Below are 27,859 nucleotides of genomic sequence, written 5' to 3'. Positions count from 1 at the left end.
CTACGGGGACCGCGGGGCCGGGGGGCATTAGGGGGAGGAGGCTCAGGGATCGGAGGAAGAGGGATCCCCACCACCCACCTCCCTTCTTGCTTTACCAGGCGCAGGTCTCCGGGTCCGTGCACCACCACGGAGAGGTTATCAGTCCTGCCCTCCGCCATGTCGCCAACTGCCAATCTGGGGTCTGAGGCTCGTGACTGCAGAAGTCCGGTTCCCGCTACGCAGCAGCCAGGAGCCCGAGTCGAGACAAAGTGCGGGAGGAGGGCTCTGGTCCTGACGCTAGACCACGTGGGGCGGGGCTCCCCTCCGCTTAAGCGAAGGGCGGGGAGAGGGCGGGGTTCCTTCTACTCAGATGGAAATAGGAGGGCTTCTCTGGTACCCGAGGTACTGCGAGGTGGAGGTTCATCCCTGGTGGGGCCAGAGAGGTAGATTGATTTGTATGTTGTCTCCTCCATTTGACTGGAAGCTCTTTGAGGGCAGGAATTACTTTTTCTTTTGTTTTAAACATTCGTTATTTATTTTTTTTTTTGGTGAGGCAATTGGGCTCAAGTAACTTGCCCGGGGTCACACAGCTAGTAAGTGTCAAGTGTCTGAGGCCGCATTTGAATTCAGGTCCTCCTGAATCCAGGGCCAGTGCTCTATCCACTGCGCCATCTAGCTGCCCCAACATTCGTTATTTTTAAAAAAAAATTTGAGTTCCAAATTCTCCTCTTTCTCTTTCTTATCCTCCTCCCCACTCATTCAGAAGGCACATTTTATGACATCAATTAAGCATGTGAAGTCATGCAAAACATATTTCCATATTTGCCATGTTGCCAAAAAAAAGCAAGAAAAATTAAGAAAGTGAAAAAATTACCCTTCAATTTGCACAAAAGAGTGCATCAATTCTCTCTCTCTGGGGTTGGATAGCATTTTTCATCATGGGTCCTTTAGAATTGTCTTGGATTTTTGTATTGATTACAGTAGCTAAGTCTTGCATAGTTGATCACCATTACATTATTGCTGTTACTGTATCCGGTTTTCCTGGTTCTGCTCCCTTCACTTTGCATGAGTTCATATATGTCTTCCCAGTTGTTTTTGTTTTGCTTTTCTGAAGCAATGAAGGTTAAGTGACTTGCCTAGGGTCACACAGCTTTCCAGGTTTTTCTGAAATCATCCTGCCCATCATTTCTTTTTTTGTTTGTTTGTTTGTTTGTTTTTGTTTTTAGTGAGGTAATTGGGGTTAAGTGACTTGCCCAGGGTCACACAGCTAGTAAGTGTCAAGTGTCTGAGGCCGGATTTGAACTCAGGTACTTCTGACTCCAGGGCCAGTGCTCTATCCACTGAGCCACCTAGCTGCCCCCCATCATTTCTTATAGCATAATAATATTCCATCACAATCATATACCACAACTTGGTCAGCCATTCTCCCATTCCCTCGATCCCCAGATCTTTGCTATCACAAAGAGCTAGTATAAATATTTCTGTAGATAAAAGTCCTTTTCCTTTTTCTTTGATCTCTTTGGAATACAGACCTAGTAGTGGTATTACTGAGTTAAAGAGTACCCACAGTTTTATAACCTGGCACATAGTAGATACTTAATAAATATTTATTGATTAAGAGTTATCGCGCAGAGACCTCCAGACTCTTGGTTGGAATCCTGCTTCTGACACTTAGTATCTGTATAGCCCCAGGAAAGTCATTCTTTGAGCCTCTGATCATAATATTTGTAGCAGCTACCTCCCTGGGTGGTGATTGGGGGTGGGGGAGGAGGAGGAGGAGGGAGGGGAGAGGAGGAGGAAGAAGAAGCCAGCAAGCATTCATATAGCTCTTTATAAGCAAACCCTATGCTCTCATCTGATTCTTAGAACACTGTGAGGTAGATGGTATTATCCTGAGATTAAGTGATTTGCCCAGGGCCACTCAGCTGGGAAGCGTTTGAGGCAGTGACTCCAAGACCAAGGCTTTATCCACTTTACCACTAAGCTGCCTCCTTATTTTAAGATAAGTATGAATAGTGAGAACCTTAAACTGTCATATAAATGTTAGCTGTTTTTGGTGGATTGGTTGGTAGGAGTCATTAAAAGTCAGCTCTTACTATTATTGATGGGTTGCTTGGATCAGATCTGTGATTTTACTGGGGAAAAGGAACTCTCTTAATGCCTTCCCTCTGTTGATTTATCTCATGTGAGCTTCTTAAGAACAAGGACTCTCATTTGCCTTTCCTTATATCCCCTGTGCTTAACATAGGGCCTGACATATAGTGGTGCTTAATGCATGCTTATTCACTGCTTGGCTCCGAATAAGGGGAATTTCTCTACAGATGAAGATCAGCACCTGAACTTCAGCTAAGAGTCTTAGAGAGTTTCCTAAGCCACTGGGACATTAAGTTGGCCTGGGGTGACACTGCTGGGAGGTGTCAGAGGCAGGACTTGAACCTAGGATCTTGCTGACTTTGAGGTCGGTTCTCTATCCTTTGTGGATTGGTTGGCTTTCCCTCTAAATTTCCGTAGATTCATAGAATGTCAGGACTCAAAGGGAACTTAAAGTTCATCCAATCCACTTATTTTATAGAAAAGGAAACAGAGGCTCAGAAAGGTGGGTGAATTGCTAAAGACTAGATAGATAGATAGATAGATAGATAGATAGATAGATAGATAGATAGATAGATAGATACATAGATAGATACATAGATAGATACATAGATAGATACATAGATAGATAGATACATAGATAGATAGATACATAGATACATAGATACATAGATAGATACATAGATACATAGATACATAGATAGATACATAGATAGATACATAGATACATAGATAGAAAAAGAGCCAAGACCTGAACTAAGTTATCTTGACTGGAAGTCTAGCACTCTTCCCATACTGTGCTATATTTCTTTTTTCCTTCTCTTTCACCTCCTTCCCGCTTGCTTTTTCATGACTGAGACCCCTTAACCAGAGAGTGGTGAAGGCTGAACCATAAATAGCTGGCCCTCCTACTAAATAGCCAATAAGCATTTATTAAGCACAAATGTATATAATAAAACAAATAAACAAATAAAATAGCACAAGTTCTAACATTTATGTCCTAGACATGGTACAAAGCACTGGAAATACAAAGAAAGGCAAAAATACGGTTTCTATTCTCAAGGATACAATATGAAAAAAATGTATATGCAGTGTAAATTGGAAGGCAATCTCTAAGGCAAGGTAGCAACAACTCATTTACGTAGGGCTATGAGACTTACAATTCAATCCAAGTTGACATGGGGTTTAGGATAAATCAGAAGTTTCTTCTGTGAGAAGCAGAACCAAAGGGGACCAGGTAGCAAGACAGACATATCAAGGAATCAAGGGACTATTAAAAATTTAGAGTGGCCAACTAGATATCAGGACACACACACCTAAGAAGAAAGGGGAGATAAAATTCTATAGCAGGAAAGTCATTTAGGCATGGCTACTACCTTACCAGAGCTAGGAGACAGAAATAACCCCAAAGGTCAGGACCATCATTTCAAAAAAATCCCCCTCAACTCTCAGGAATATGACAAGCATTCAAGCTTTCCCCAACCCACCCCAAAAGAGAACCTTATAGTTTTCAAGTGGACATCTCATCTATCCTCTATAAAAGCTTTTGCTTTCCCTCTGTTCAAAGAGGAGAATGTTTCTAAGTCTTCCTCCTCAGAGGTGAAGTCTTTGACTTCCCACTTGATCGCTTTCCCTAGCACCAAATAAAAGACCACTTTAGTTCTAATTGGATCATGTGGACGAGTGTAATTCTTTATTTATTTTTGTGGGTTGTTTTTTTTTTGGTAGAGCCATGAGGGTTAAGTGACTTGCCCAGGGTCACACAGCTAGTAAGTGTCAAGGGTCTGAGACTGGATTTTAATTCAGGTCCTCCTAAATCCAGGGCTGGTACTTTATCCACTGTGCCACCTAGCTGCCCTCTTTTTTTTTTTTTTAAGTGTAATTCTTTATTGAGGAATACATAAAAACCCCCACCTCTTTCCCGAGACACCAAGAAAACCCAAATAGGGTCATGAAGAATCATACCAGACTGAACACCATCACCACCATCCACTGAGCAGAAATACTTCATAAATGCTTCTTGAATTGAATTGAATTGAATTAATTCTGTCTCTTTAAGCCTACAGTGGTAGTGCTGATTCTGCCTTTGGTGAGTTCCACTTTAGGAGTCACCGGGAAGAGGGTCATCTCTGTGTTATGGCATTCTGTAGATTATTAACGTCAGTCTCTCCATCTATAAAGTGGGGATAACACTTTTACTACATCCTAAAGGTTTTGTTGTGAGAATTGTTAGATGTTAAATGTGAGATCCCATTAGACCGTGAGCTCCTTCAGGACAGGGACTGTCTTTTGCCTTTCCTTGTATCCCCAATGCTTAGCACCCAGCCTGACATAGCCAGTGTCTAATAAATACTTGTTGACTGACTGAATAAATGAAACATATGTTGGATCTTGCCATGTGGGGGTGGGGTGGGGATGGGAGTGGTCCTTAGGTATTCCTCAATAAAGAATTACAGGAGGGAGAAGCCAGTGGATAGAGCACTGGCCCTGCATTCAGGAGGACCTGAGTTCAAATCCAGTCTCAGACACTTAACACTTACTAGCTGTGTGACCCTGGGCAAGTCACTTAACCCCAAATGCCTCACTAAAAAAAAAAAAAAAGAGAGAGAGAAGGGGTCAGTGTATTCTAGGCATGCAGGAGAGCAGGCAGAAAATGTAATGTTGATTTCAAAGACCAATAGTCCAATTTGTTTTGACTAGAGAATTGTATGAAGGGGAGTAACATGAAATAAGTCTAGAAAGGTAGGCTGGAGCAGACTGTGTAAGGTTTTAATTACCAAGCTGAAAAGTTTAAATTTTATACTAAAGGCAACAAGAGAGCCATTGAAGAGTCTTGAGTGTATGTGTGGGGGGTGTAACATGGTCAAACAAAGGGACAGCTAGGTAGCACAGTGGATAGAGCACTGGCCCTGGATTCAGGAGGACCTGAATTCAAATCTGGCCTCAGACACTTGAAACTTACCAGCTGTGTGACCCTGGGCAAGTCACTTAACCCCAATCACTTCACACACAAAAAACAAAATAAAACAAAACCATGGTCAAACATATACCTTGGGAATATTCTTTTGGCAACTGTATGTATGGAGTATGAATAGTAAAGGGAGTGAATGGAAGGGGTGAAATACAATTAGGATGCTATTAGAATACTCTGTGTGAGAGTTAATGAGGGGTTGAAGCCAGATGGTAGCTGAGGGAGTGAAGAGAAGGTGACAGAGTCCTCTGGAGGTAGAATTGATAAAATTTGGCAATTCAGCAAGAGGGGGAGGGAAAGTGAAAAGGATGACTAAAATTCTGAATCCATATGACTGGAAGGATAATAATACTTTTGTTTTGGTTTTTGGTGAGGCAATTGGGGTTAAGTAACTTGCCCAGGGTCACACAGCTAGTAAGTGTTAAATGTCTTGTGACGACTGGAATGATGCCACCTGCTGGAGACTTACTGTAGAAAAGCTCTGCCATGAGGTGAAGGTCTCTGAGGGCCAGACCATGAGTCTTTTCTTTGGCATCAAGAAGTGACGTTTGCTTGTGGGAGGAAGAAGGGGGAGCCTGGTGCTTTGACTCTCTCTCTTTCCTGTGGACTCTGGCGGAGAGTGGAGCTAGAAATGCACTCTCCCTTTAATAGATAGATGAATGTAGGCCTTTCTCTCTCTCTTTATCAAATTCTTATTCTCCTTAATAAATGCTTAAAAGCCTAACTCTTGCTAAAGCTTATAATTTATTGGCGACCACTCATTAGATATTTTAGACAGACTAGCTAGAATTTTAGCTTTAACAGATGGCTGACCACGAAGAGGAAAGCTGAAACCTCCATCTTCTGATGTTCCGGTTGGGTTAGAAATTTCCCCTACCCTGTCCCTTTAAACTGCTAAGTAGCGGCTGTTTTCCCTTTAAATTTTTTCAAATGGACCTTTTAAACTCCCTAATTACCCTATTTTTGATTTTAGTCTGTTTAACCAGACAAATGGGAGATAAGATCATGTTAATGCTTTGTTTTTGTGGATTTTCTATTTTTATTTTTATTTTTATTTTTGTTAGAAGAGCCAGCAAGGTACTCACACAAGGGAATATAAATATCCCCCCCTCTCCCAGCCATGCTTTTTCCGAGAAGCCTCTGATTTCTGCTGCTTTTCCAAATTCTAACACTAATTGTTGCTCTAATTTTGCATGCCTGGAGGCTTCTCTAGAAGTTTTCAATCCCCTAGCAGTGGCTGAAGGGGAACCCAGGCCTGAGTTCAAAATCAAATCTGATTCAAATTGCCCTGGTCCCTCCCCTCCTCTCCAGACCTCACCTTCTACCCCTCCCTTGGCCAAGCCCCTTGACTCCCCTGCCAGGGAAGTCCAGAGATCTAATGCTCATGTGCAGCTTGCAGCTTCAGGCTCAGCCCTTCCCCACCCTGGCTGTGCTTCTGACTCAACCTTACATTCACATTTTTTGTGATCATTTATTATCCTCAATTGTTAAATCCATATGAGACTTGGATTAAGGGAACTTATCATTTAAGACATTAATTGCCTTTATTCTGAGTTATCAGATGCCAGTTGGCCAAGATGCCATCCAATCACAAGAGGAATACATGCAAGAGCAGACTTTGAACTGTCACGTGAGGGGACACATGCATGAAGTCAAGGTATGGCCGAGGGAACAGCTTTTGACAAATGTTGAGGCTGGATTCTCTTGGTTTAATATTTCTTTTTTTCTTTTCCCCCACAATATTGTATAGATGGGTGGGATGTCCCCGCTTTGTTTCTTCAAGAAATGGGGCATTTCCTTGATGAAACAGTCTGAGGCCAGATTTGAACTCAGGTCCTCCTGACTCCAGGGCCAGTGCTCTATCCACTGCACCACCTAGCTGCCCCCAGATAATAATACTTTTAACAGAAATAGATAATTGGGTGGGGGTAATGCAGATTTACAAGGAAAGCTAATGATTTCTATTTTGAATATTTTGAGTTGCTATTGAAACAACCAGGTAGAGATGTCCAGTAGGCAATTAGTGATGAAGAATTAGAACCCAGAAAAGAGATTAGTGACAGATATAGAGATGATTTTATTAAGTGCCTACTTTATATGATGTAAGGGATACGGCATGACCGTCCATGCTCTCAGGGAGTTTATAGTCTAGTATGAGTAGAAAAAATACATACAAAAATAACTATAATACAAGTTGAAATATCACAGTAGGCTCTTAATAAGTGCTTATAGATTGATTCATTGATCGTATATGATAGGAAAGAAAAGTAAATATTTATATCTAGGTGTCTCAGGGAAAAGTTTTATGAAGGGGATAGTGACTAGACTAAGTCTTCAATTTGGTATTTGTTATGTACCTTTTATTTTTATTTTTTGTTTTGTTCTGGTTTTTTTTGCAGGCAACGGGGGTTAAGTGACTTGCCCAGGGTCACACAGCTAGTAAGTGTCAAGTGTCTGAGGCCGGATTTGAACTCAGGTACTCCTGAATCCAGGGCCGGTGCTTAACCACTGCACCATCTAGCTGCCCCTGTTATGTACCTTTTAATTGCAGGCACTGTGCTAGCCATGGAGAATACAAAGGTTTAAAATAATAATCTAATGTGGATAAAGCACCAGCCCTGGATTCAGGAGGGCCTGAGTTCAAATCCGGCCTCAGACACTTGACACTTACTAGCTGTGTGACCCCAGGCAAGTCACTTAACCTTAATTGCCCTGCAAAAAAAAATAAATAATCTGATAAAGATGATATGAGGTGTATACGAAGAAATATAATGCAAGAGAGAAGATACTAAAGGCCAAGAAAAAGTGCAAAATAGTATGAGAGAAAAACTACTCTGCATCTCTGTGTTGTAGGCCTAATTGTGAAAGAAACAATTTTCCTTAATGTAACCATTACTCTAAATTCAAGCATTATTCGGTGTGTGTGTGTGAGAGTGAGGGAGAAAGAGAGATTAAGGGGGGGGGGGGGGAGAGAGAGAGAAGTGACAGCATCCCCTCATGCCCTAGGCTATGTCTCTACAACAAAATATTTTTGAATTAACATTTAGAGGAATCTTGAACAAAGAAAAGTTCACAATATGACAAAACATTCTTGCATAACTCAAAGTAAAAGTTAATTTTTGCTTAGTCGGCCCTGAGCAATAGTTATTTAATCTTGTAGAATCATTCTCCTAGAACCACTTTATCCTCCCATGACCACCAAGCATGTGAAGATGTTCCCTGTGGAATGCTCAGATGGGAACAATTTATTCCAGTGGCCATGAAGGCAGCTGAAGCAGTTAGAGCTTGGTCAGATATCAAAGGTCATCCACTGCATTCTGGGCCATCACCAGTCATCTTGATTTTTGTCCCGGCAGTGGACTTTGATGACTCGGGAAGAGAGAGTGAGGCTAACAACTTTGCACAACTCTCCCTCACTAAAATCCAATTCACTGGAAAGTTAGGATATCACCTGTGATGTCATTGGCCCTATTCAAAAATGAAGGATCAACAACAACAACCTTTCAAAAGCTTTTTCCAATCCTCTGCCCCCACCCCCCCACCCCACCCCCGCCTCAGTCCCCAGTACAAGCTGGCCACAGGTAAGATAAGTAATCAAGGGACCTCCTTCCTTAGATCAATACACTCTTCCCTTAGGGGAAGGAGTAGGGTTATGTTCTTAATGAGAGGTAAAATATTTCTTCTGAGTCTAGTTACTACTCAATCCATTTTCATAAATTTCTTCTTCAAAGTTTGATTAAATACTGACAAAGTTTTGCTTTGTTTTTTAAATTTCATTCTGGTAGGACTTTAGACTAAAGAAATATTTTTATTTTTATTTTTTGCAATTATGTAAAACATCACTATATTAGTCATTTTGTAGAAAAAGTTGAATAAAAGAAAGTGAAAATAGCATGTTTTAGTCTGTGTTCAATCAACATCAGTTCTTTGGAGATGGATAGTATGCTTCGGCATTAGTCCTTTGGGATTGTCTTGGATCATTGTTGAGAATAGTTAAGTCATTCACAGTTCTTCATTAAACAATATTGCTGTCATTGTGCACAATGTTGTCTTGGTTCAACTCACTTCACTATATATCAGTTCATATAAGTCTTTCCAGGCCTTTCTGAAATCCTCCTGCTTGTCATTTCTTTTAGCACATCACCACTATTTACCACAACTTGTTTAGCCATTCCCCAACTGATGGGCATTCCTTTGATTTCTAATTTTTAGCCACCACAAAAAGAGCTGCTATAAATATTTTTGTACAAATAGGCCTTTTTCTCTTTTGGGGGTTGTCTTTAGCAATGGATATTTTTGCAATTGTTTAGATCTGACTTTATTTGTGTGAAAAGTGTTTTATAGTTCCTGGGTTTGTCTTGGCAAGTATTTTATACTGTCTACAATTATTTTAAATGGAATTTCTCTTTCTATCTGTTGTTGCTGGATTTTGCTGGTAATATATAGAAATGCTGATAATTTATATGGGGTTTTTTTTATCCTGCAACTTTGCTAAAGTTGTAAATAATTTCAAGTAGTTTTTTAGTTGATTGTCTAGGATTTTCTAAGTATAACATCATATCATCTGCAAAGAGTGATAGTTTTGAGGGGCAGCTAGGTGGTGCAGTGGATAGAGCACTGGCCCTGGATTCAGGAGGACCTGAGATCAAATCCTGCCTCAGCCACTTAACAATTACTAGCTGTGTGACCCTAGGCAAGTCACTTAACCCCAATTGCCTCACAAAAAAAAAAAAAAAGAGTGATAGTTTTGTTTCCTGATTACCCATTCTGATTCCTTTAATTTCTTTTTCCTGAAGAACTATTTATTATTTATTATCTTCAGTTCAACCACAAAGAGAATTTAAAATTATGTTAACACAGTGGCCAAAGAATAGTAGCCAGAGTAGCATTTATATAGCCCTTTAAGGTTTGTAAAGCACTTTATAAGTGTTGTGTCATTTGATCCTCACAATAATCCTGGGAAGAAGGTACTATTATTATCCCCATTTTACTGATGAAGAAACTGAGGCAAACAGTGGTTAAGTGACTTGCCCAGGGTTATATGGCAGGTAAGTGCCTGAAGCAGGATTTAGAACTCAGGTCTTTTTGACCCCAGTGTTCTATCCACCCAAACACCTAGCTACCTGAGGAAGGAGAGATTACTTTGAACTAAAGGCATAGGGGAATACTTCATGGAAAAAAGGACAATTAACTACTCCCTAATAACTGACATATGAATGTACCACCATTTGTTTATCAAACTCAACATGATAGAATGGAACGAGTACTGAATGTAGAGTAAAAGGGCTCAGGTTCAAATCCCAGCTCTGCCCCTTCCTACTTGTATGACTTTGGGCAAATCATTTAATCTCTTTGGGTTTCAGTCTCTTTCTCTGTAAAAATGGGAGGACTGGATTAAATGCCTTTTAAGATCCTTTCCTGCTCTACATTTATGATCATATGCTCTTTCCCCCTAAAGTTTCCCTCCTCCAAACTTCCTTATTTCTCTTAAGGGCATCAGGACCTTTCTAGATGCTCAGTTTCATAAACTTGGTACCATCTTTGATTCTTTCCTCTCTCTCAATCCTGATAGTGAATCAGTTCTGCCTCCACAACTCTCACATCTGTCCTTTATCCATCCATATGACTTAATAGCATAGTCCATGCTCATATTACCTCTCACTTAAACTATAGTAATAGTCTCATAGTTGGTCCTCGGTCTTTACCCTCTCTAATCATTCCTCCACACAGCTTCCTTTAAGTTCCAACTAAAATCCCATCTTTTACTGGAAGCCTTCTTAAATCTAGTGCCTCTTCCTTCAGTAATTTCCTATTTACCCTTTATATAGTTTATTTTGTATATATTTGTCTGCATGTTGTATGTCCCCCCCCCATTAGATTGTAAACTCCTTGAGGACAGAGACTTTTTGGGGGGCCAGGCATGGCAGTCAGTGAGTCTGGGGCAATGGGACTTGGGGAGCAGTACTACAGTGCCTCTGGCCTCCCCCTGGGCTCTGAAGTCCCTCTTCAGGTGGAGATGAGGACTGCTGTTAACATAGACTGAAGCTCACCAGTACAAGGGTGTGGGGATGTGGCTCCTGAGGGCCCTGGAGCCCCAAGGCTCAGCTCCAGCCACCCGGCCACTTGCTTTTTTGTTTGTTTGTTTGTTTGTGTGGTTTTTTTTTTTTTTGCAGGGCAATGGGGGTTAAGTGACTTGCCCAGGGTCACACAGCTAGTAAGTGTCAAGTGTCTGAGGCCGGATTTGAACTCAGGTACTCCTGAATCCAGGGCCGGTGCTTAACCACTGCACCATCTAGCTGCCCCTGTTATGTACCTTTTAATTGCAGGCACTGTGCTAGCCATGGAGAATACAAAGGTTTAAAATAATAATCTAATGTGGATAAAGCACCAGCCCTGGATTCAGGAGGGCCTGAGTTCAAATCCGGCCTCAGACACTTGACACTTACTAGCTGTGTGACCCCAGGCAAGTCACTTAACCTTAATTGCCCTGCAAAAAAAAATAAATAATCTGATAAAGATGATATGAGGTGTATACGAAGAAATATAATGCAAGAGAGAAGATACTAAAGGCCAAGAAAAAGTGCAAAATAGTATGAGAGAAAAACTACTCTGCATCTCTGTGTTGTAGGCCTAATTGTGAAAGAAACAATTTTCCTTAATGTAACCATTACTCTAAATTCAAGCATTATTCGGTGTGTGTGTGTGAGAGTGAGGGAGAAAGAGAGATTAAGGGGGGGGGGGGGAGAGAGAGAAAGTGACAGCATCCCCTCATGCCCTAGGCTATGTCTCTACAACAAAATATTTTTGAATTAACATTTAGAGGAATCTTGAACAAAGAAAAGTTCACAATATGACAAAACATTCTTGCATAACTCAAAGTAAAAGTTAATTTTTGCTTAGTCGGCCCTGAGCAATAGTTATTTAATCTTGTAGAATCATTCTCCTAGAACCACTTTATCCTCCCATGACCACCAAGCATGTGAAGATGTTCCCTGTGGAATGCTCAGATGGGAACAATTTATTCCAGTGGCCATGAAGGCAGCTGAAGCAGTTAGAGCTTGGTCAGATATCAAAGGTCATCCACTGCATTCTGGGCCATCACCAGTCATCTTGATTTTTGTCCCGGCAGTGGACTTTGATGACTCGGGAAGAGAGAGTGAGGCTAACAACTTTGCACAACTCTCCCTCACTAAAATCCAATTCACTGGAAAGTTAGGATATCACCTGTGATGTCATTGGCCCTATTCAAAAATGAAGGATCAACAACAACAACCTTTCAAAAGCTTTTTCCAATCCTCTGCCCCCACCCCCCCCACCCCACCCCCGCCTCAGTCCCCAGTACAAGCTGGCCACAGGTAAGATAAGTAATCAAGGGACCTCCTTCCTTAGATCAATACACTCTTCCCTTAGGGGAAGGAGGAGGGTTATGTTCTTAATGAGAGGTAAAATATTTCTTCTGAGTCTAGTTACTACTCAATCCATTTTCATAAATTTCTTCTTCAAAGTTTGATTAAATACTGACAAAGTTTTGCTTTGTTTTTTAAATTTCATTCTGGTAGGACTTTAGACTAAAGAAATATTTTTATTTTTATTTTTTGCAATTATGTAAAACATCACTATATTAGTCATTTTGTAGAAAAAGTTGAATAAAAGAAAGTGAAAATAGCATGTTTTAGTCTGTGTTCAATCAACATCAGTTCTTTGGAGATGGATAGTATGCTTCGGCATTAGTCCTTTGGGATTGTCTTGGATCATTGTTGAGAATAGTTAAGTCATTCACAGTTCTTCATTAAACAATATTGCTGTCATTGTGCACAATGTTGTCTTGGTTCAACTCACTTCACTATATATCAGTTCATATAAGTCTTTCCAGGCCTTTCTGAAATCCTCCTGCTTGTCATTTCTTTTAGCACATCACCACTATTTACCACAACTTGTTTAGCCATTCCCCAACTGATGGGCATTCCTTTGATTTCTAATTTTTAGCCACCACAAAAAGAGCTGCTATAAATATTTTTGTACAAATAGGCCTTTTTCTCTTTTGGGGGTTGTCTTTAGCAATGGATATTTTTGCAATTGTTTAGATCTGACTTTATTTGTGTGAAAAGTGTTTTATAGTTCCTGGGTTTGTCTTGGCAAGTATTTTATACTGTCTACAATTATTTTAAATGGAATTTCTCTTTCTATCTGTTGTTGCTGGATTTTGCTGGTAATATATAGAAATGCTGATAATTTATATGGGGTTTTTTTTATCCTGCAACTTTGCTAAAGTTGTAAATAATTTCAAGTAGTTTTTTAGTTGATTGTCTAGGATTTTCTAAGTATAACATCATATCATCTGCAAAGAGTGATAGTTTTGAGGGGCAGCTAGGTGGTGCAGTGGATAGAGCACTGGCCCTGGATTCAGGAGGACCTGAGATCAAATCCTGCCTCAGCCACTTAACAATTACTAGCTGTGTGACCCTAGGCAAGTCACTTAACCCCAATTGCCTCACAAAAAAAAAAAAAAAAGAGTGATAGTTTTGTTTCCTGATTACCCATTCTGATTCCTTTAATTTCTTTTTCCTGAAGAACTATTTATTATTTATTATCTTCAGTTCAACCACAAAGAGAATTTAAAATTATGTTAACACAGTGGCCAAAGAATAGTAGCCAGAGTAGCATTTATATAGCCCTTTAAGGTTTGTAAAGCACTTTATAAGTGTTGTGTCATTTGATCCTCACAATAATCCTGGGAAGAAGGTACTATTATTATCCCCATTTTACTGATGAAGAAACTGAGGCAAACAGTGGTTAAGTGACTTGCCCAGGGTTATATGGCAGGTAAGTGCCTGAAGCAGGATTTAGAACTCAGGTCTTTTTGACCCCAGTGTTCTATCCACCCAAACACCTAGCTACCTGAGGAAGGAGAGATTACTTTGAACTAAAGGCATAGGGGAATACTTCATGGAAAAAAGGACAATTAACTACTCCCTAATAACTGACATATGAATGTACCACCATTTGTTTATCAAACTCAACATGATAGAATGGAACGAGTACTGAATGTAGAGTAAAAGGGCTCAGGTTCAAATCCCAGCTCTGCCCCTTCCTACTTGTATGACTTTGGGCAAATCATTTAATCTCTTTGGGTTTCAGTCTCTTTCTCTGTAAAAATGGGAGGACTGGATTAAATGCCTTTTAAGATCCTTTCCTGCTCTACATTTATGATCATATGCTCTTTCCCCCTAAAGTTTCCCCTCCTCCAAACTTCCTTATTTCTCTTAAGGGCATCAGGACCTTTCTAGATGCTCAGTTTCATAAACTTGGTACCATCTTTGATTCTTTCCTCTCTCTCAATCCTGATAGTGAATCAGTTCTGCCTCCACAACTCTCACATCTGTCCTTTATCCATCCATATGACTTAATAGCATAGTCCATGCTCATATTACCTCTCACTTAAACTATAGTAATAGTCTCATAGTTGGTCCTCGGTCTTTACCCTCTCTAATCATTCCTCCACACAGCTTCCTTTAAGTTCCAACTAAAATCCCATCTTTTACTGGAAGCCTTCTTAAATCTAGTGCCTCTTCCTTCAGTAATTTCCTATTTACCCTTTATATAGTTTATTTTGTATATATTTGTCTGCATGTTGTATGTCCCCCCCCCCATTAGATTGTAAACTCCTTGAGGACAGAGACTTTTTGGGGGGCCAGGCATGGCAGTCAGTGAGTCTGGGGCAATGGGACTTGGGGAGCAGTACTACAGTGCCTCTGGCCTCCCCCTGGGCTCTGAAGTCCCTCTTCAGGTGGAGATGAGGACTGCTGTTAACATAGACTGAAGCTCACCAGTACAAGGGTGTGGGGATGTGGCTCCTGAGGGCCCTGGAGCCCCAAGGCTCAGCTCCAGCCACCCAGGCCACTTGCTTTTTTGTTTGTTTGTTTGTTTGTGTGGTTTTTTTTTTTTTTGCAGGGCAATGGGGGTTAAGTGACTTGCCCAGGGTCACACAGCTAGTAAGTGTCAAGTGTCTGAGGCCGGATTTGAACTCAGGTACTCCTGAATCCAGGGCCGGTGCTTAACCACTGCACCATCTAGCTGCCCCTGTTATGTACCTTTTAATTGCAGGCACTGTGCTAGCCATGGAGAATACAAAGGTTTAAAATAATAATCTAATGTGGATAAAGCACCAGCCCTGGATTCAGGAGGGCCTGAGTTCAAATCCGGCCTCAGACACTTGACACTTACTAGCTGTGTGACCCCAGGCAAGTCACTTAACCTTAATTGCCCTGCAAAAAAAAATAAATAATCTGATAAAGATGATATGAGGTGTATACGAAGAAATATAATGCAAGAGAGAAGATACTAAAGGCCAAGAAAAAGTGCAAAATAGTATGAGAGAAAAACTACTCTGCATCTCTGTGTTGTAGGCCTAATTGTGAAAGAAACAATTTTCCTTAATGTAACCATTACTCTAAATTCAAGCATTATTCGGTGTGTGTGTGTGAGAGTGAGGGAGAAAGAGAGATTAAGGGGGGGGGGGAGAGAGAGAAAGTGACAGCATCCCCTCATGCCCTAGGCTATGTCTCTACAACAAAATATTTTTGAATTAACATTTAGAGGAATCTTGAACAAAGAAAAGTTCACAATATGACAAAACATTCTTGCATAACTCAAAGTAAAAGTTAATTTTTGCTTAGTCGGCCCTGAGCAATAGTTATTTAATCTTGTAGAATCATTCTCCTAGAACCACTTTATCCTCCCATGACCACCAAGCATGTGAAGATGTTCCCTGTGGAATGCTCAGATGGGAACAATTTATTCCAGTGGCCATGAAGGCAGCTGAAGCAGTTAGAGCTTGGTCAGATATCAAAGGTCATCCACTGCATTCTGGGCCATCACCAGTCATCTTGATTTTTGTCCCGGCAGTGGACTTTGATGACTCGGGAAGAGAGAGTGAGGCTAACAACTTTGCACAACTCTCCCTCACTAAAATCCAATTCACTGGAAAGTTAGGATATCACCTGTGATGTCATTGGCCCTATTCAAAAATGAAGGATCAACAACAACAACCTTTCAAAAGCTTTTTCCAATCCTCTGCCCCCACCCCCCCACCCCACCCCCGCCTCAGTCCCCAGTACAAGCTGGCCACAGGTAAGATAAGTAATCAAGGGACCTCCTTCCTTAGATCAATACACTCTTCCCTTAGGGGAAGGAGGAGGGTTATGTTCTTAATGAGAGGTAAAATATTTCTTCTGAGTCTAGTTACTACTCAATCCATTTTCATAAATTTCTTCTTCAAAGTTTGATTAAATACTGACAAAGTTTTGCTTTGTTTTTTAAATTTCATTCTGGTAGGACTTTAGACTAAAGAAATATTTTTATTTTTATTTTTTGCAATTATGTAAAACATCACTATATTAGTCATTTTGTAGAAAAAGTTGAATAAAAGAAAGTGAAAATAGCATGTTTTAGTCTGTGTTCAATCAACATCAGTTCTTTGGAGATGGATAGTATGCTTCGGCATTAGTCCTTTGGGATTGTCTTGGATCATTGTTGAGAATAGTTAAGTCATTCACAGTTCTTCATTAAACAATATTGCTGTCATTGTGCACAATGTTGTCTTGGTTCAACTCACTTCACTATATATCAGTTCATATAAGTCTTTCCAGGCCTTTCTGAAATCCTCCTGCTTGTCATTTCTTTTAGCACATCACCACTATTTACCACAACTTGTTTAGCCATTCCCCAACTGATGGGCATTCCTTTGATTTCTAATTTTTAGCCACCACAAAAAGAGCTGCTATAAATATTTTTGTACAAATAGGCCTTTTTCTCTTTTGGGGGTTGTCTTTAGCAATGGATATTTTTGCAATTGTTTAGATCTGACTTTATTTGTGTGAAAAGTGTTTTATAGTTCCTGGGTTTGTCTTGGCAAGTATTTTATACTGTCTACAATTATTTTAAATGGAATTTCTCTTTCTATCTGTTGTTGCTGGATTTTGCTGGTAATATATAGAAATGCTGATAATTTATATGGGTTTTTTTTTATCCTGCAACTTTGCTAAAGTTGTAAATAATTTCAAGTAGTTTTTTAGTTGATTGTCTAGGATTTTCTAAGTATAACATCATATCATCTGCAAAGAGTGATAGTTTTGAGGGGCAGCTAGGTGGTGCAGTGGATAGAGCACTGGCCCTGGATTCAGGAGGACCTGAGATCAAATCCTGCCTCAGCCACTTAACAATTACTAGCTGTGTGACCCTAGGCAAGTCACTTAACCCCAATTGCCTCACAAAAAAAAAAAAAAAGAGTGATAGTTTTGTTTCCTGATTACCCATTCTGATTCCTTTAATTTCTTTTTCCTGAAGAACTATTTATTATTTATTATCTTCAGTTCAACCACAAAGAGAATTTAAAATTATGTTAACACAGTGGCCAAAGAATAGTAGCCAGAGTAGCATTTATATAGCCCTTTAAGGTTTGTAAAGCACTTTATAAGTGTTGTGTCATTTGATCCTCACAATAATCCTGGGAAGAAGGTACTATTATTATCCCCATTTTACTGATGAAGAAACTGAGGCAAACAGTGGTTAAGTGACTTGCCCAGGGTTATATGGCAGGTAAGTGCCTGAAGCAGGATTTAGAACTCAGGTCTTTTTGACCCCAGTGTTCTATCCACCCAAACACCTAGCTACCTGAGGAAGGAGAGATTACTTTGAACTAAAGGCATAGGGGAATACTTCATGGAAAAAAGGACAATTAACTACTCCCTAATAACTGACATATGAATGTACCACCATTTGTTTATCAAACTCAACATGATAGAATGGAACGAGTACTGAATGTAGAGTAAAAGGGCTCAGGTTCAAATCCCAGCTCTGCCCCTTCCTACTTGTATGACTTTGGGCAAATCATTTAATCTCTTTGGGTTTCAGTCTCTTTCTCTGTAAAAATGGGAGGACTGGATTAAATGCCTTTTAAGATCCTTTCCTGCTCTACATTTATGATCATATGCTCTTTCCCCCTAAAGTTTCCCCTCCTCCAAACTTCCTTATTTCTCTTAAGGGCATCAGGACCTTTCTAGAGGCTCAGTTTCATAAACTTGGTACCATCTTTGATTCTTTCCTCTCTCTCAATCCTGATAGTGAATCAGTTCTGCCTCCACAACTCTCACATCTGTCCTTTATCCATCCATATGACTTAATAGCATAGTCCATGCTCATATTACCTCTCACTTAAACTATAGTAATAGTCTCATAGTTGGTCCTCGGTCTTTACCCTCTCTAATCATTCCTCCACACAGCTTCCTTTAAGTTCCAACTAAAATCCCATCTTTTACTGGAAGCCTTCTTAAATCTAGTGCCTCTTCCTTCAGTAATTTCCTATTTACCCTTTATATAGTTTATTTTGTATATATTTGTCTGCATGTTGTATGTCCCCCCCCCATTAGATTGTAAACTCCTTGAGGACAGAGACTTTTTGGGGGGCCAGGCATGGCAGTCAGTGAGTCTGGGGCAATGGGACTTGGGGAGCAGTACTACAGTGCCTCTGGCCTCCCCCTGGGCTCTGAAGTCCCTCTTCAGGTGGAGATGAGGACTGCTGTTAACATAGACTGAAGCTCACCAGTACAAGGGTGTGGGGATGTGGCTCCTGAGGGCCCTGGAGCCCCAAGGCTCAGCTCCAGCCACCCGGCCACTTGCTTTTTTGTTTGTTTGTTTGTTTGTGTGGTTTTTTTTTTTTTTGCAGGGCAATGGGGGTTAAGTGACTTGCCCAGGGTCACACAGCTAGTAAGTGTCAAGTGTCTGAGGCCGGATTTGAACTCAGGTACTCCTGAATCCAGGGCCGGTGCTTAACCACTGCACCATCTAGCTGCCCCTGTTATGTACCTTTTAATTGCAGGCACTGTGCTAGCCATGGAGAATACAAAGGTTTAAAATAATAATCTAATGTGGATAAAGCACCAGCCCTGGATTCAGGAGGGCCTGAGTTCAAATCCGGCCTCAGACACTTGACACTTACTAGCTGTGTGACCCCAGGCAAGTCACTTAACCTTAATTGCCCTGCAAAAAAAAATAAATAATCTGATAAAGATGATATGAGGTGTATACGAAGAAATATAATGCAAGAGAGAAGATACTAAAGGCCAAGAAAAAGTGCAAAATAGTATGAGAGAAAAACTACTCTGCATCTCTGTGTTGTAGGCCTAATTGTGAAAGAAACAATTTTCCTTAATGTAACCATTACTCTAAATTCAAGCATTATTCGGTGTGTGTGTGTGAGAGTGAGGGAGAAAGAGAGATTAAGGGGGGGGGGGGAGAGAGAGAAAGTGACAGCATCCCCTCATGCCCTAGGCTATGTCTCTACAACAAAATATTTTTGAATTAACATTTAGAGGAATCTTGAACAAAGAAAAGTTCACAATATGACAAAACATTCTTGCATAACTCAAAGTAAAAGTTAATTTTTGCTTAGTCGGCCCTGAGCAATAGTTATTTAATCTTGTAGAATCATTCTCCTAGAACCACTTTATCCTCCCATGACCACCAAGCATGTGAAGATGTTCCCTGTGGAATGCTCAGATGGGAACAATTTATTCCAGTGGCCATGAAGGCAGCTGAAGCAGTTAGAGCTTGGTCAGATATCAAAGGTCATCCACTGCATTCTGGGCCATCACCAGTCATCTTGATTTTTGTCCCGGCAGTGGACTTTGATGACTCGGGAAGAGAGAGTGAGGCTAACAACTTTGCACAACTCTCCCTCACTAAAATCCAATTCACTGGAAAGTTAGGATATCACCTGTGATGTCATTGGCCCTATTCAAAAATGAAGGATCAACAACAACAACCTTTCAAAAGCTTTTTCCAATCCTCTGCCCCCACCCCCCCCACCCCACCCCCGCCTCAGTCCCCAGTACAAGCTGGCCACAGGTAAGATAAGTAATCAAGGGACCTCCTTCCTTAGATCAATACACTCTTCCCTTAGGGGAAGGAGGAGGGTTATGTTCTTAATGAGAGGTAAAATATTTCTTCTGAGTCTAGTTACTACTCAATCCATTTTCATAAATTTCTTCTTCAAAGTTTGATTAAATACTGACAAAGTTTTGCTTTGTTTTTTAAATTTCATTCTGGTAGGACTTTAGACTAAAGAAATATTTTTATTTTTATTTTTTGCAATTATGTAAAACATCACTATATTAGTCATTTTGTAGAAAAAGTTGAATAAAAGAAAGTGAAAATAGCATGTTTTAGTCTGTGTTCAATCAACATCAGTTCTTTGGAGATGGATAGTATGCTTCGGCATTAGTCCTTTGGGATTGTCTTGGATCATTGTTGAGAATAGTTAAGTCATTCACAGTTCTTCATTAAACAATATTGCTGTCATTGTGCACAATGTTGTCTTGGTTCAACTCACTTCACTATATATCAGTTCATATAAGTCTTTCCAGGCCTTTCTGAAATCCTCCTGCTTGTCATTTCTTTTAGCACATCACCACTATTTACCACAACTTGTTTAGCCATTCCCCAACTGATGGGCATTCCTTTGATTTCTAATTTTTAGCCACCACAAAAGAGCTGCTATAAATATTTTTGTACAAATAGGCCTTTTTCTCTTTTGGGGGTTGTCTTTAGCAATGGATATTTTTGCAATTGTTTAGATCTGACTTTATTTGTGTGAAAAGTGTTTTATAGTTCCTGGGTTTGTCTTGGCAAGTATTTTATACTGTCTACAATTATTTTAAATGGAATTTCTCTTTCTATCTGTTGTTGCTGGATTTTGCTGGTAATATATAGAAATGCTGATAATTTATATGGGGTTTTTTTTATCCTGCAACTTTGCTAAAGTTGTAAATAATTTCAAGTAGTTTTTTAGTTGATTGTCTAGGATTTTCTAAGTATAACATCATATCATCTGCAAAGAGTGATAGTTTTGAGGGGCAGCTAGGTGGTGCAGTGGATAGAGCACTGGCCCTGGATTCAGGAGGACCTGAGATCAAATCCTGCCTCAGCCACTTAACAATTACTAGCTGTGTGACCCTAGGCAAGTCACTTAACCCCAATTGCCTCACAAAAAAAAAAAAAAGAGTGATAGTTTTGTTTCCTGATTACCCATTCTGATTCCTTTAATTTCTTTTTCCTGAAGAACTATTTATTATTTATTATCTTCAGTTCAACCACAAAGAGAATTTAAAATTATGTTAACACAGTGGCCAAAGAATAGTAGCCAGAGTAGCATTTATATAGCCCTTTAAGGTTTGTAAAGCACTTTATAAGTGTTGTGTCATTTGATCCTCACAATAATCCTGGGAAGAAGGTACTATTATTATCCCCATTTTACTGATGAAGAAACTGAGGCAAACAGTGGTTAAGTGACTTGCCCAGGGTTATATGGCAGGTAAGTGCCTGAAGCAGGATTTAGAACTCAGGTCTTTTTGACCCCAGTGTTCTATCCACCCAAACACCTAGCTACCTGAGGAAGGAGAGATTACTTTGAACTAAAGGCATAGGGGAATACTTCATGGAAAAAAGGACAATTAACTACTCCCTAATAACTGACATATGAATGTACCACCATTTGTTTATCAAACTCAACATGATAGAATGGAACGAGTACTGAATGTAGAGTAAAAGGGCTCAGGTTCAAATCCCAGCTCTGCCCCTTCCTACTTGTATGACTTTGGGCAAATCATTTAATCTCTTTGGGTTTCAGTCTCTTTCTCTGTAAAAATGGGAGGACTGGATTAAATGCCTTTTAAGATCCTTTCCTGCTCTACATTTGTGATCATATGCTCTTTCCCCCTAAAGTTTCCCCTCCTCCAAACTTCCTTATTTCTCTTAAGGGCATCAGGACCTTTCTAGATGCTCAGTTTCATAAACTTGGTACCATCTTTGATTCTTTCCTCTCTCTCAATCCTGATAGTGAATCAGTTCTGCCTCCACAACTCTCACATCTGTCCTTTATCCATCCATATGACTTAATAGCATAGTCCATGCTCATATTACCTCTCACTTAAACTATAGTAATAGTCTCATAGTTGGTCCTCGGTCTTTACCCTCTCTAATCATTCCTCCACACAGCTTCCTTTAAGTTCCAACTAAAATCCCATCTTTTACTGGAAGCCTTCTTAAATCTAGTGCCTCTTCCTTCAGTAATTTCCTATTTACCCTTTATATAGTTTATTTTGTATATATTTGTCTGCATGTTGTATGTCCCCCCCCCCATTAGATTGTAAACTCCTTGAGGACAGAGACTTTTTGGGGGGCCAGGCATGGCAGTCAGTGAGTCTGGGGCAATGGGACTTGGGGAGCAGTACTACAGTGCCTCTGGCCTCCCCCTGGGCTCTGAAGTCCCTCTTCAGGTGGAGATGAGGACTGCTGTTAACATAGACTGAAGCTCACCAGTACAAGGGTGTGGGGATGTGGCTCCTGAGGGCCCTGGAGCCCCAAGGCTCAGCTCCAGCCACCCTGCCACTTGCTTTTTTGTTTGTTTGTTTGTTTGTGTGGTTTTTTTTTTTTTTTGCAGGGCAATGGGGGTTAAGTGACTTGCCCAGGGTCACACAGCTAGTAAGTGTCAAGTGTCTGAGGCCGGATTTGAACTCAGGTACTCCTGAATCCAGGGCCGGTGCTTAACCACTGCACCATCTAGCTGCCCCTGTTATGTACCTTTTAATTGCAGGCACTGTGCTAGCCATGGAGAATACAAAGGTTTAAAATAATAATCTAATGTGGATAAAGCACCAGCCCTGGATTCAGGAGGGCCTGAGTTCAAATCCGGCCTCAGACACTTGACACTTACTAGCTGTGTGACCCCAGGCAAGTCACTTAACCTTAATTGCCCTGCAAAAAAAAATAAATAATCTGATAAAGATGATATGAGGTGTATACGAAGAAATATAATGCAAGAGAGAAGATACTAAAGGCCAAGAAAAAGTGCAAAATAGTATGAGAGAAAAACTACTCTGCATCTCTGTGTTGTAGGCCTAATTGTGAAAGAAACAATTTTCCTTAATGTAACCATTACTCTAAATTCAAGCATTATTCGGTGTGTGTGTGAGAGTGAGGGAGAAAGAGAGATTAAGGGGGGGGGGGGGGAGAGAGAAAGTGACAGCATCCCCTCATGCCCTAGGCTATGTCTCTACAACAAAATATTTTTGAATTAACATTTAGAGGAATCTTGAACAAAGAAAAGTTCACAATATGACAAAACATTCTTGCATAACTCAAAGTAAAAGTTAATTTTTGCTTAGTCGGCCCTGAGCAATAGTTATTTAATCTTGTAGAATCATTCTCCTAGAACCACTTTATCCTCCCATGACCACCAAGCATGTGAAGATGTTCCCTGTGGAATGCTCAGATGGGAACAATTTATTCCAGTGGCCATGAAGGCAGCTGAAGCAGTTAGAGCTTGGTCAGATATCAAAGGTCATCCACTGCATTCTGGGCCATCACCAGTCATCTTGATTTTTGTCCCGGCAGTGGACTTTGATGACTCGGGAAGAGAGAGTGAGGCTAACAACTTTGCACAACTCTCCCTCACTAAAATCCAATTCACTGGAAAGTTAGGATATCACCTGTGATGTCATTGGCCCTATTCAAAAATGAAGGATCAACAACAACAACCTTTCAAAAGCTTTTTCCAATCCTCTGCCCCCACCCCCCCACCCCACCCCCGCCTCAGTCCCCAGTACAAGCTGGCCACAGGTAAGATAAGTAATCAAGGGACCTCCTTCCTTAGATCAATACACTCTTCCCTTAGGGGAAGGAGGAGGGTTATGTTCTTAATGAGAGGTAAAATATTTCTTCTGAGTCTAGTTACTACTCAATCCATTTTCATAAATTTCTTCTTCAAAGTTTGATTAAATACTGACAAAGTTTTGCTTTGTTTTTTAAATTTCATTCTGGTAGGACTTTAGACTAAAGAAATATTTTTATTTTTATTTTTTGCAATTATGTAAAACATCACTATATTAGTCATTTTGTAGAAAAAGTTGAATAAAAGAAAGTGAAAATAGCATGTTTTAGTCTGTGTTCAATCAACATCAGTTCTTTGGAGATGGATAGTATGCTTCGGCATTAGTCCTTTGGGATTGTCTTGGATCATTGTTGAGAATAGTTAAGTCATTCACAGTTCTTCATTAAACAATATTGCTGTCATTGTGCACAATGTTGTCTTGGTTCAACTCACTTCACTATATATCAGTTCATATAAGTCTTTCCAGGCCTTTCTGAAATCCTCCTGCTTGTCATTTCTTTTAGCACATCACCACTATTTACCACAACTTGTTTAGCCATTCCCCAACTGATGGGCACTCCTTTGATTTCTAATTTTTAGCCACCACAAAAAGAGCTGCTATAAATATTTTTGTACAAATAGGCCTTTTTCTCTTTTGGGGGTTGTCTTTAGCAATGGATATTTTTGCAATTGTTTAGATCTGACTTTATTTGTGTGAAAAGTGTTTTATAGTTCCTGGGTTTGTCTTGGCAAGTATTTTATACTGTCTACAATTATTTTAAATGGAATTTCTCTTTCTATCTGTTGTTGCTGGATTTTGCTGGTAATATATAGAAATGCTGATAATTTATATGGGGTTTTTTTTATCCTGCAACTTTGCTAAAGTTGTAAATAATTTCAAGTAGTTTTTTAGTTGATTGTCTAGGATTTTCTAAGTATAACATCATATCATCTGCAAAGAGTGATAGTTTTGAGGGGCAGCTAGGTGGTGCAGTGGATAGAGCACTGGCCCTGGATTCAGGAGGACCTGAGATCAAATCCTGCCTCAGCCACTTAACAATTACTAGCTGTGTGACCCTAGGCAAGTCACTTAACCCCAATTGCCTCACAAAAAAAAAAAAAAAAGAGTGATAGTTTTGTTTCCTGATTACCCATTCTGATTCCTTTAATTTCTTTTTCCTGAAGAACTATTTATTATTTATTATCTTCAGTTCAACCACAAAGAGAATTTAAAATTATGTTAACACAGTGGCCAAAGAATAGTAGCCAGAGTAGCATTTATATAGCCCTTTAAGGTTTGTAAAGCACTTTATAAGTGTTGTGTCATTTGATCCTCACAATAATCCTGGGAAGAAGGTACTATTATTATCCCCATTTTACTGATGAAGAAACTGAGGCAAACAGTGGTTAAGTGACTTGCCCAGGGTTATATGGCAGGTAAGTGCCTGAAGCAGGATTTAGAACTCAGGTCTTTTTGACCCCAGTGTTCTATCCACCCAAACACCTAGCTACCTGAGGAAGGAGAGATTACTTTGAACTAAAGGCATAGGGGAATACTTCATGGAAAAAAGGACAATTAACTACTCCCTAATAACTGACATATGAATGTACCACCATTTGTTTATCAAACTCAACATGATAGAATGGAACGAGTACTGAATGTAGAGTAAAAGGGCTCAGGTTCAAATCCCAGCTCTGCCCCTTCCTACTTGTATGACTTTGGGCAAATCATTTAATCTCTTTGGGTTTCAGTCTCTTTCTCTGTAAAAATGGGAGGACTGGATTAAATGCCTTTTAAGATCCTTTCCTGCTCTACATTTGTGATCATATGCTCTTTCCCCCTAAAGTTTCCCCTCCTCCAAACTTCCTTATTTCTCTTAAGGGCATCAGGACCTTTCTAGATGCTCAGTTTCATAAACTTGGTACCATCTTTGATTCTTTCCTCTCTCTCAATCCTGATAGTGAATCAGTTCTGCCTCCACAACTCTCACATCTGTCCTTTATCCATCCATATGACTTAATAGCATAGTCCATGCTCATATTACCTCTCACTTAAACTATAGTAATAGTCTCATAGTTGGTCCTCGGTCTTTACCCTCTCTAATCATTCCTCCACACAGCTTCCTTTAAGTTCCAACTAAAATCCCATCTTTTACTGGAAGCCTTCTTAAATCTAGTGCCTCTTCCTTCAGTAATTTCCTATTTACCCTTTATATAGTTTATTTTGTATATATTTGTCTGCATGTTGTATGTCCCCCCCCCATTAGATTGTAAACTCCTTGAGGACAGAGACTTTTTGGGGGGCCAGGCATGGCAGTCAGTGAGTCTGGGGCAATGGGACTTGGGGAGCAGTACTACAGTGCCTCTGGCCTCCCCCTGGGCTCTGAAGTCCCTCTTCAGGTGGAGATGAGGACTGCTGTTAACATAGACTGAAGCTCACCAGTACAAGGGTGTGGGGATGTGGCTCCTGAGGGCCCTGGAGCCCCAAAGCTCAGCTCCAGCCACCCGGCCACTTGCTTTTTTGTTTGTTTGTTTGTTTGTGTGGTTTTTTTTTTTGCAGGGCAATGGGGGTTAAGTGACTTGCCCAGGGTCACACAGCTAGTAAGTGTCAAGTGTCTGAGGCCGGATTTGAACTCAGGTACTCCTGAATCCAGGGCCGGTGCTTAATCCACTATGCCACCTAGCTGCCCCCAACCCGGCCACTTGCAACACTTCTCTGGCTACTTCTATAGTCTCCTGGCCTCCTTGGCCCTGCTCAGCTACTCATGATCAGTGCAGCTGGAAAGGGAGTGGCATGAAGCAGCTATCCCAGCATTGTGCTAAGTGTTCTCTGGAGAGGTTGTACTCAGCAGGTGATGTCACCTTATCTTTTCCCCCAGGATGCCCGGAGGCAGTGCTGGAGCTGGCTAGAGTCCCAGGCACATCATAGCCTGCATGAAGTCCCCTGTCCCCTTGGAGGGGGTTGTCCACGTGGAGAGAGATGGACTCCTGGAGTTGCTATTGGCTGAGGCCCAAGGGCCTCCCAGGGTCAGGTGTGTCAGCTGGCAACCACAGGAGAGAATAGCACTTTTCATTCATTCTACCCTACATAAGGACCTCAATCATAGAATAGCAGCAGCCTTCCACTATGAACTTTGAGGGAACTGGCACCTATACCTTCTCCTGTTCATCCACATGGATGGAAGGAATCTGTCACCCATGCAGTGATGCTAAGATTCTCATGGCTTCATGCAACAGCACGGTTTAGTGGTTACAGGGACGATCTATGGAGTTACTCATGACCAGGAGCTGCAGGAATCAGCAATGAGTGTCAGCACTTCTCAAATCCATTGTCAGAAGTTCCCATTATTCCAGCCAGCTGAGTCCTCCCGCCCTTTGCACTTGGGCATCAGGCCTGGCCCTAGCATCTTCTTCTTCACTTGTTAGAGGTGCTTTGGGGAGGCCTGGCTAGGCTGTGTTCCCCCATACTAGGATTTCTGCCACATGTATGAAGCAGCCCAGGCTATTCACCATAAGCTTTGTGAGATGGCCCTGGATTAAGACTCTCTGAGGTCGAGGCAGCTAGGTGGCACAGTGGATAGAGCACCTGCCCTGGATTCAGGAGGACCTGAGTTCAAATCCAGCCTCAGACCCTTGACACTTACTAGCTGTGTGACCCTGGGCAAGTCACTTAACCCCAATTGCCTCACCCCACCCCACCCCCGCAAAAAAAAGACTGTGGTTAAAGAGAAAGCAAGAATGGACCCCACTTATTTTCTGATCACTGCTAGAAGTTATAAGTACCCAAGACTGTTGTTACCTGGAGCCAACTGTCCAGAGGTGCTGTAAGAATAAGGAATTGCTTTGATTCTGGCTTTTGTCTTAGGAGTCTGCAAGGTCTAACAACCAGCACATTCCCGTGCATCCTGGTTGAAGTGTTCTAAACACTATGCCCAAAGGGCTATAGAACTGTGGATACCCTTTGACCCAGCAATACCACTGCTGGGTCTATATAGACATCAAAAAGAGGGGAGGACCTATTTGTATAAAAATATTACTAGCAGCTCTTTTTGTGCTGGCTAAAAATTGGAAACTGAAGGGATGTCCATCAGTTGGAGAATGGCTGAACAAGT

General features: G+C 40.7%; 1 protein-coding gene and 1 pseudogene across 3 annotated transcripts in view; one reads left to right on the top strand and one right to left on the bottom strand.

Moving 5' to 3' along the window:
• Window positions 1-269, bottom strand: part of SORD (sorbitol dehydrogenase) — a 73,978-nt gene extending 73,709 nt beyond the window's left edge. Inside the window, exon 1 of one of the 3 annotated variants that reach the window (XM_043982495.1) lies at window positions 96-269. In XM_043982495.1, coding sequence (XP_043838430.1) covers window positions 96-158 — 63 coding nt within the window. In that variant the 5' untranslated portion in view covers window positions 159-269. Of the gene's footprint in view, window positions 1-78 lie in introns of all 3 variants that reach the window. The other 2 variants (XM_043982498.1, XM_043982497.1) reach the window with 2 other exon arrangements.
• On the top strand, window positions 157-27,287 carry LOC122738565 (annotated as a pseudogene).
• Window positions 27,288-27,859: the final 572 nt, after the last annotated feature.

Source organism: Dromiciops gliroides, chromosome 2 (assembly GCF_019393635.1).
Source record: "Dromiciops gliroides isolate mDroGli1 chromosome 2, mDroGli1.pri, whole genome shotgun sequence".
Lineage (NCBI taxonomy): Eukaryota > Metazoa > Chordata > Mammalia > Microbiotheria > Microbiotheriidae > Dromiciops > Dromiciops gliroides.
Note: the sequence above shows the minus strand (reverse complement) of the source record. Positions and strands in the feature narration are given on the sequence as shown.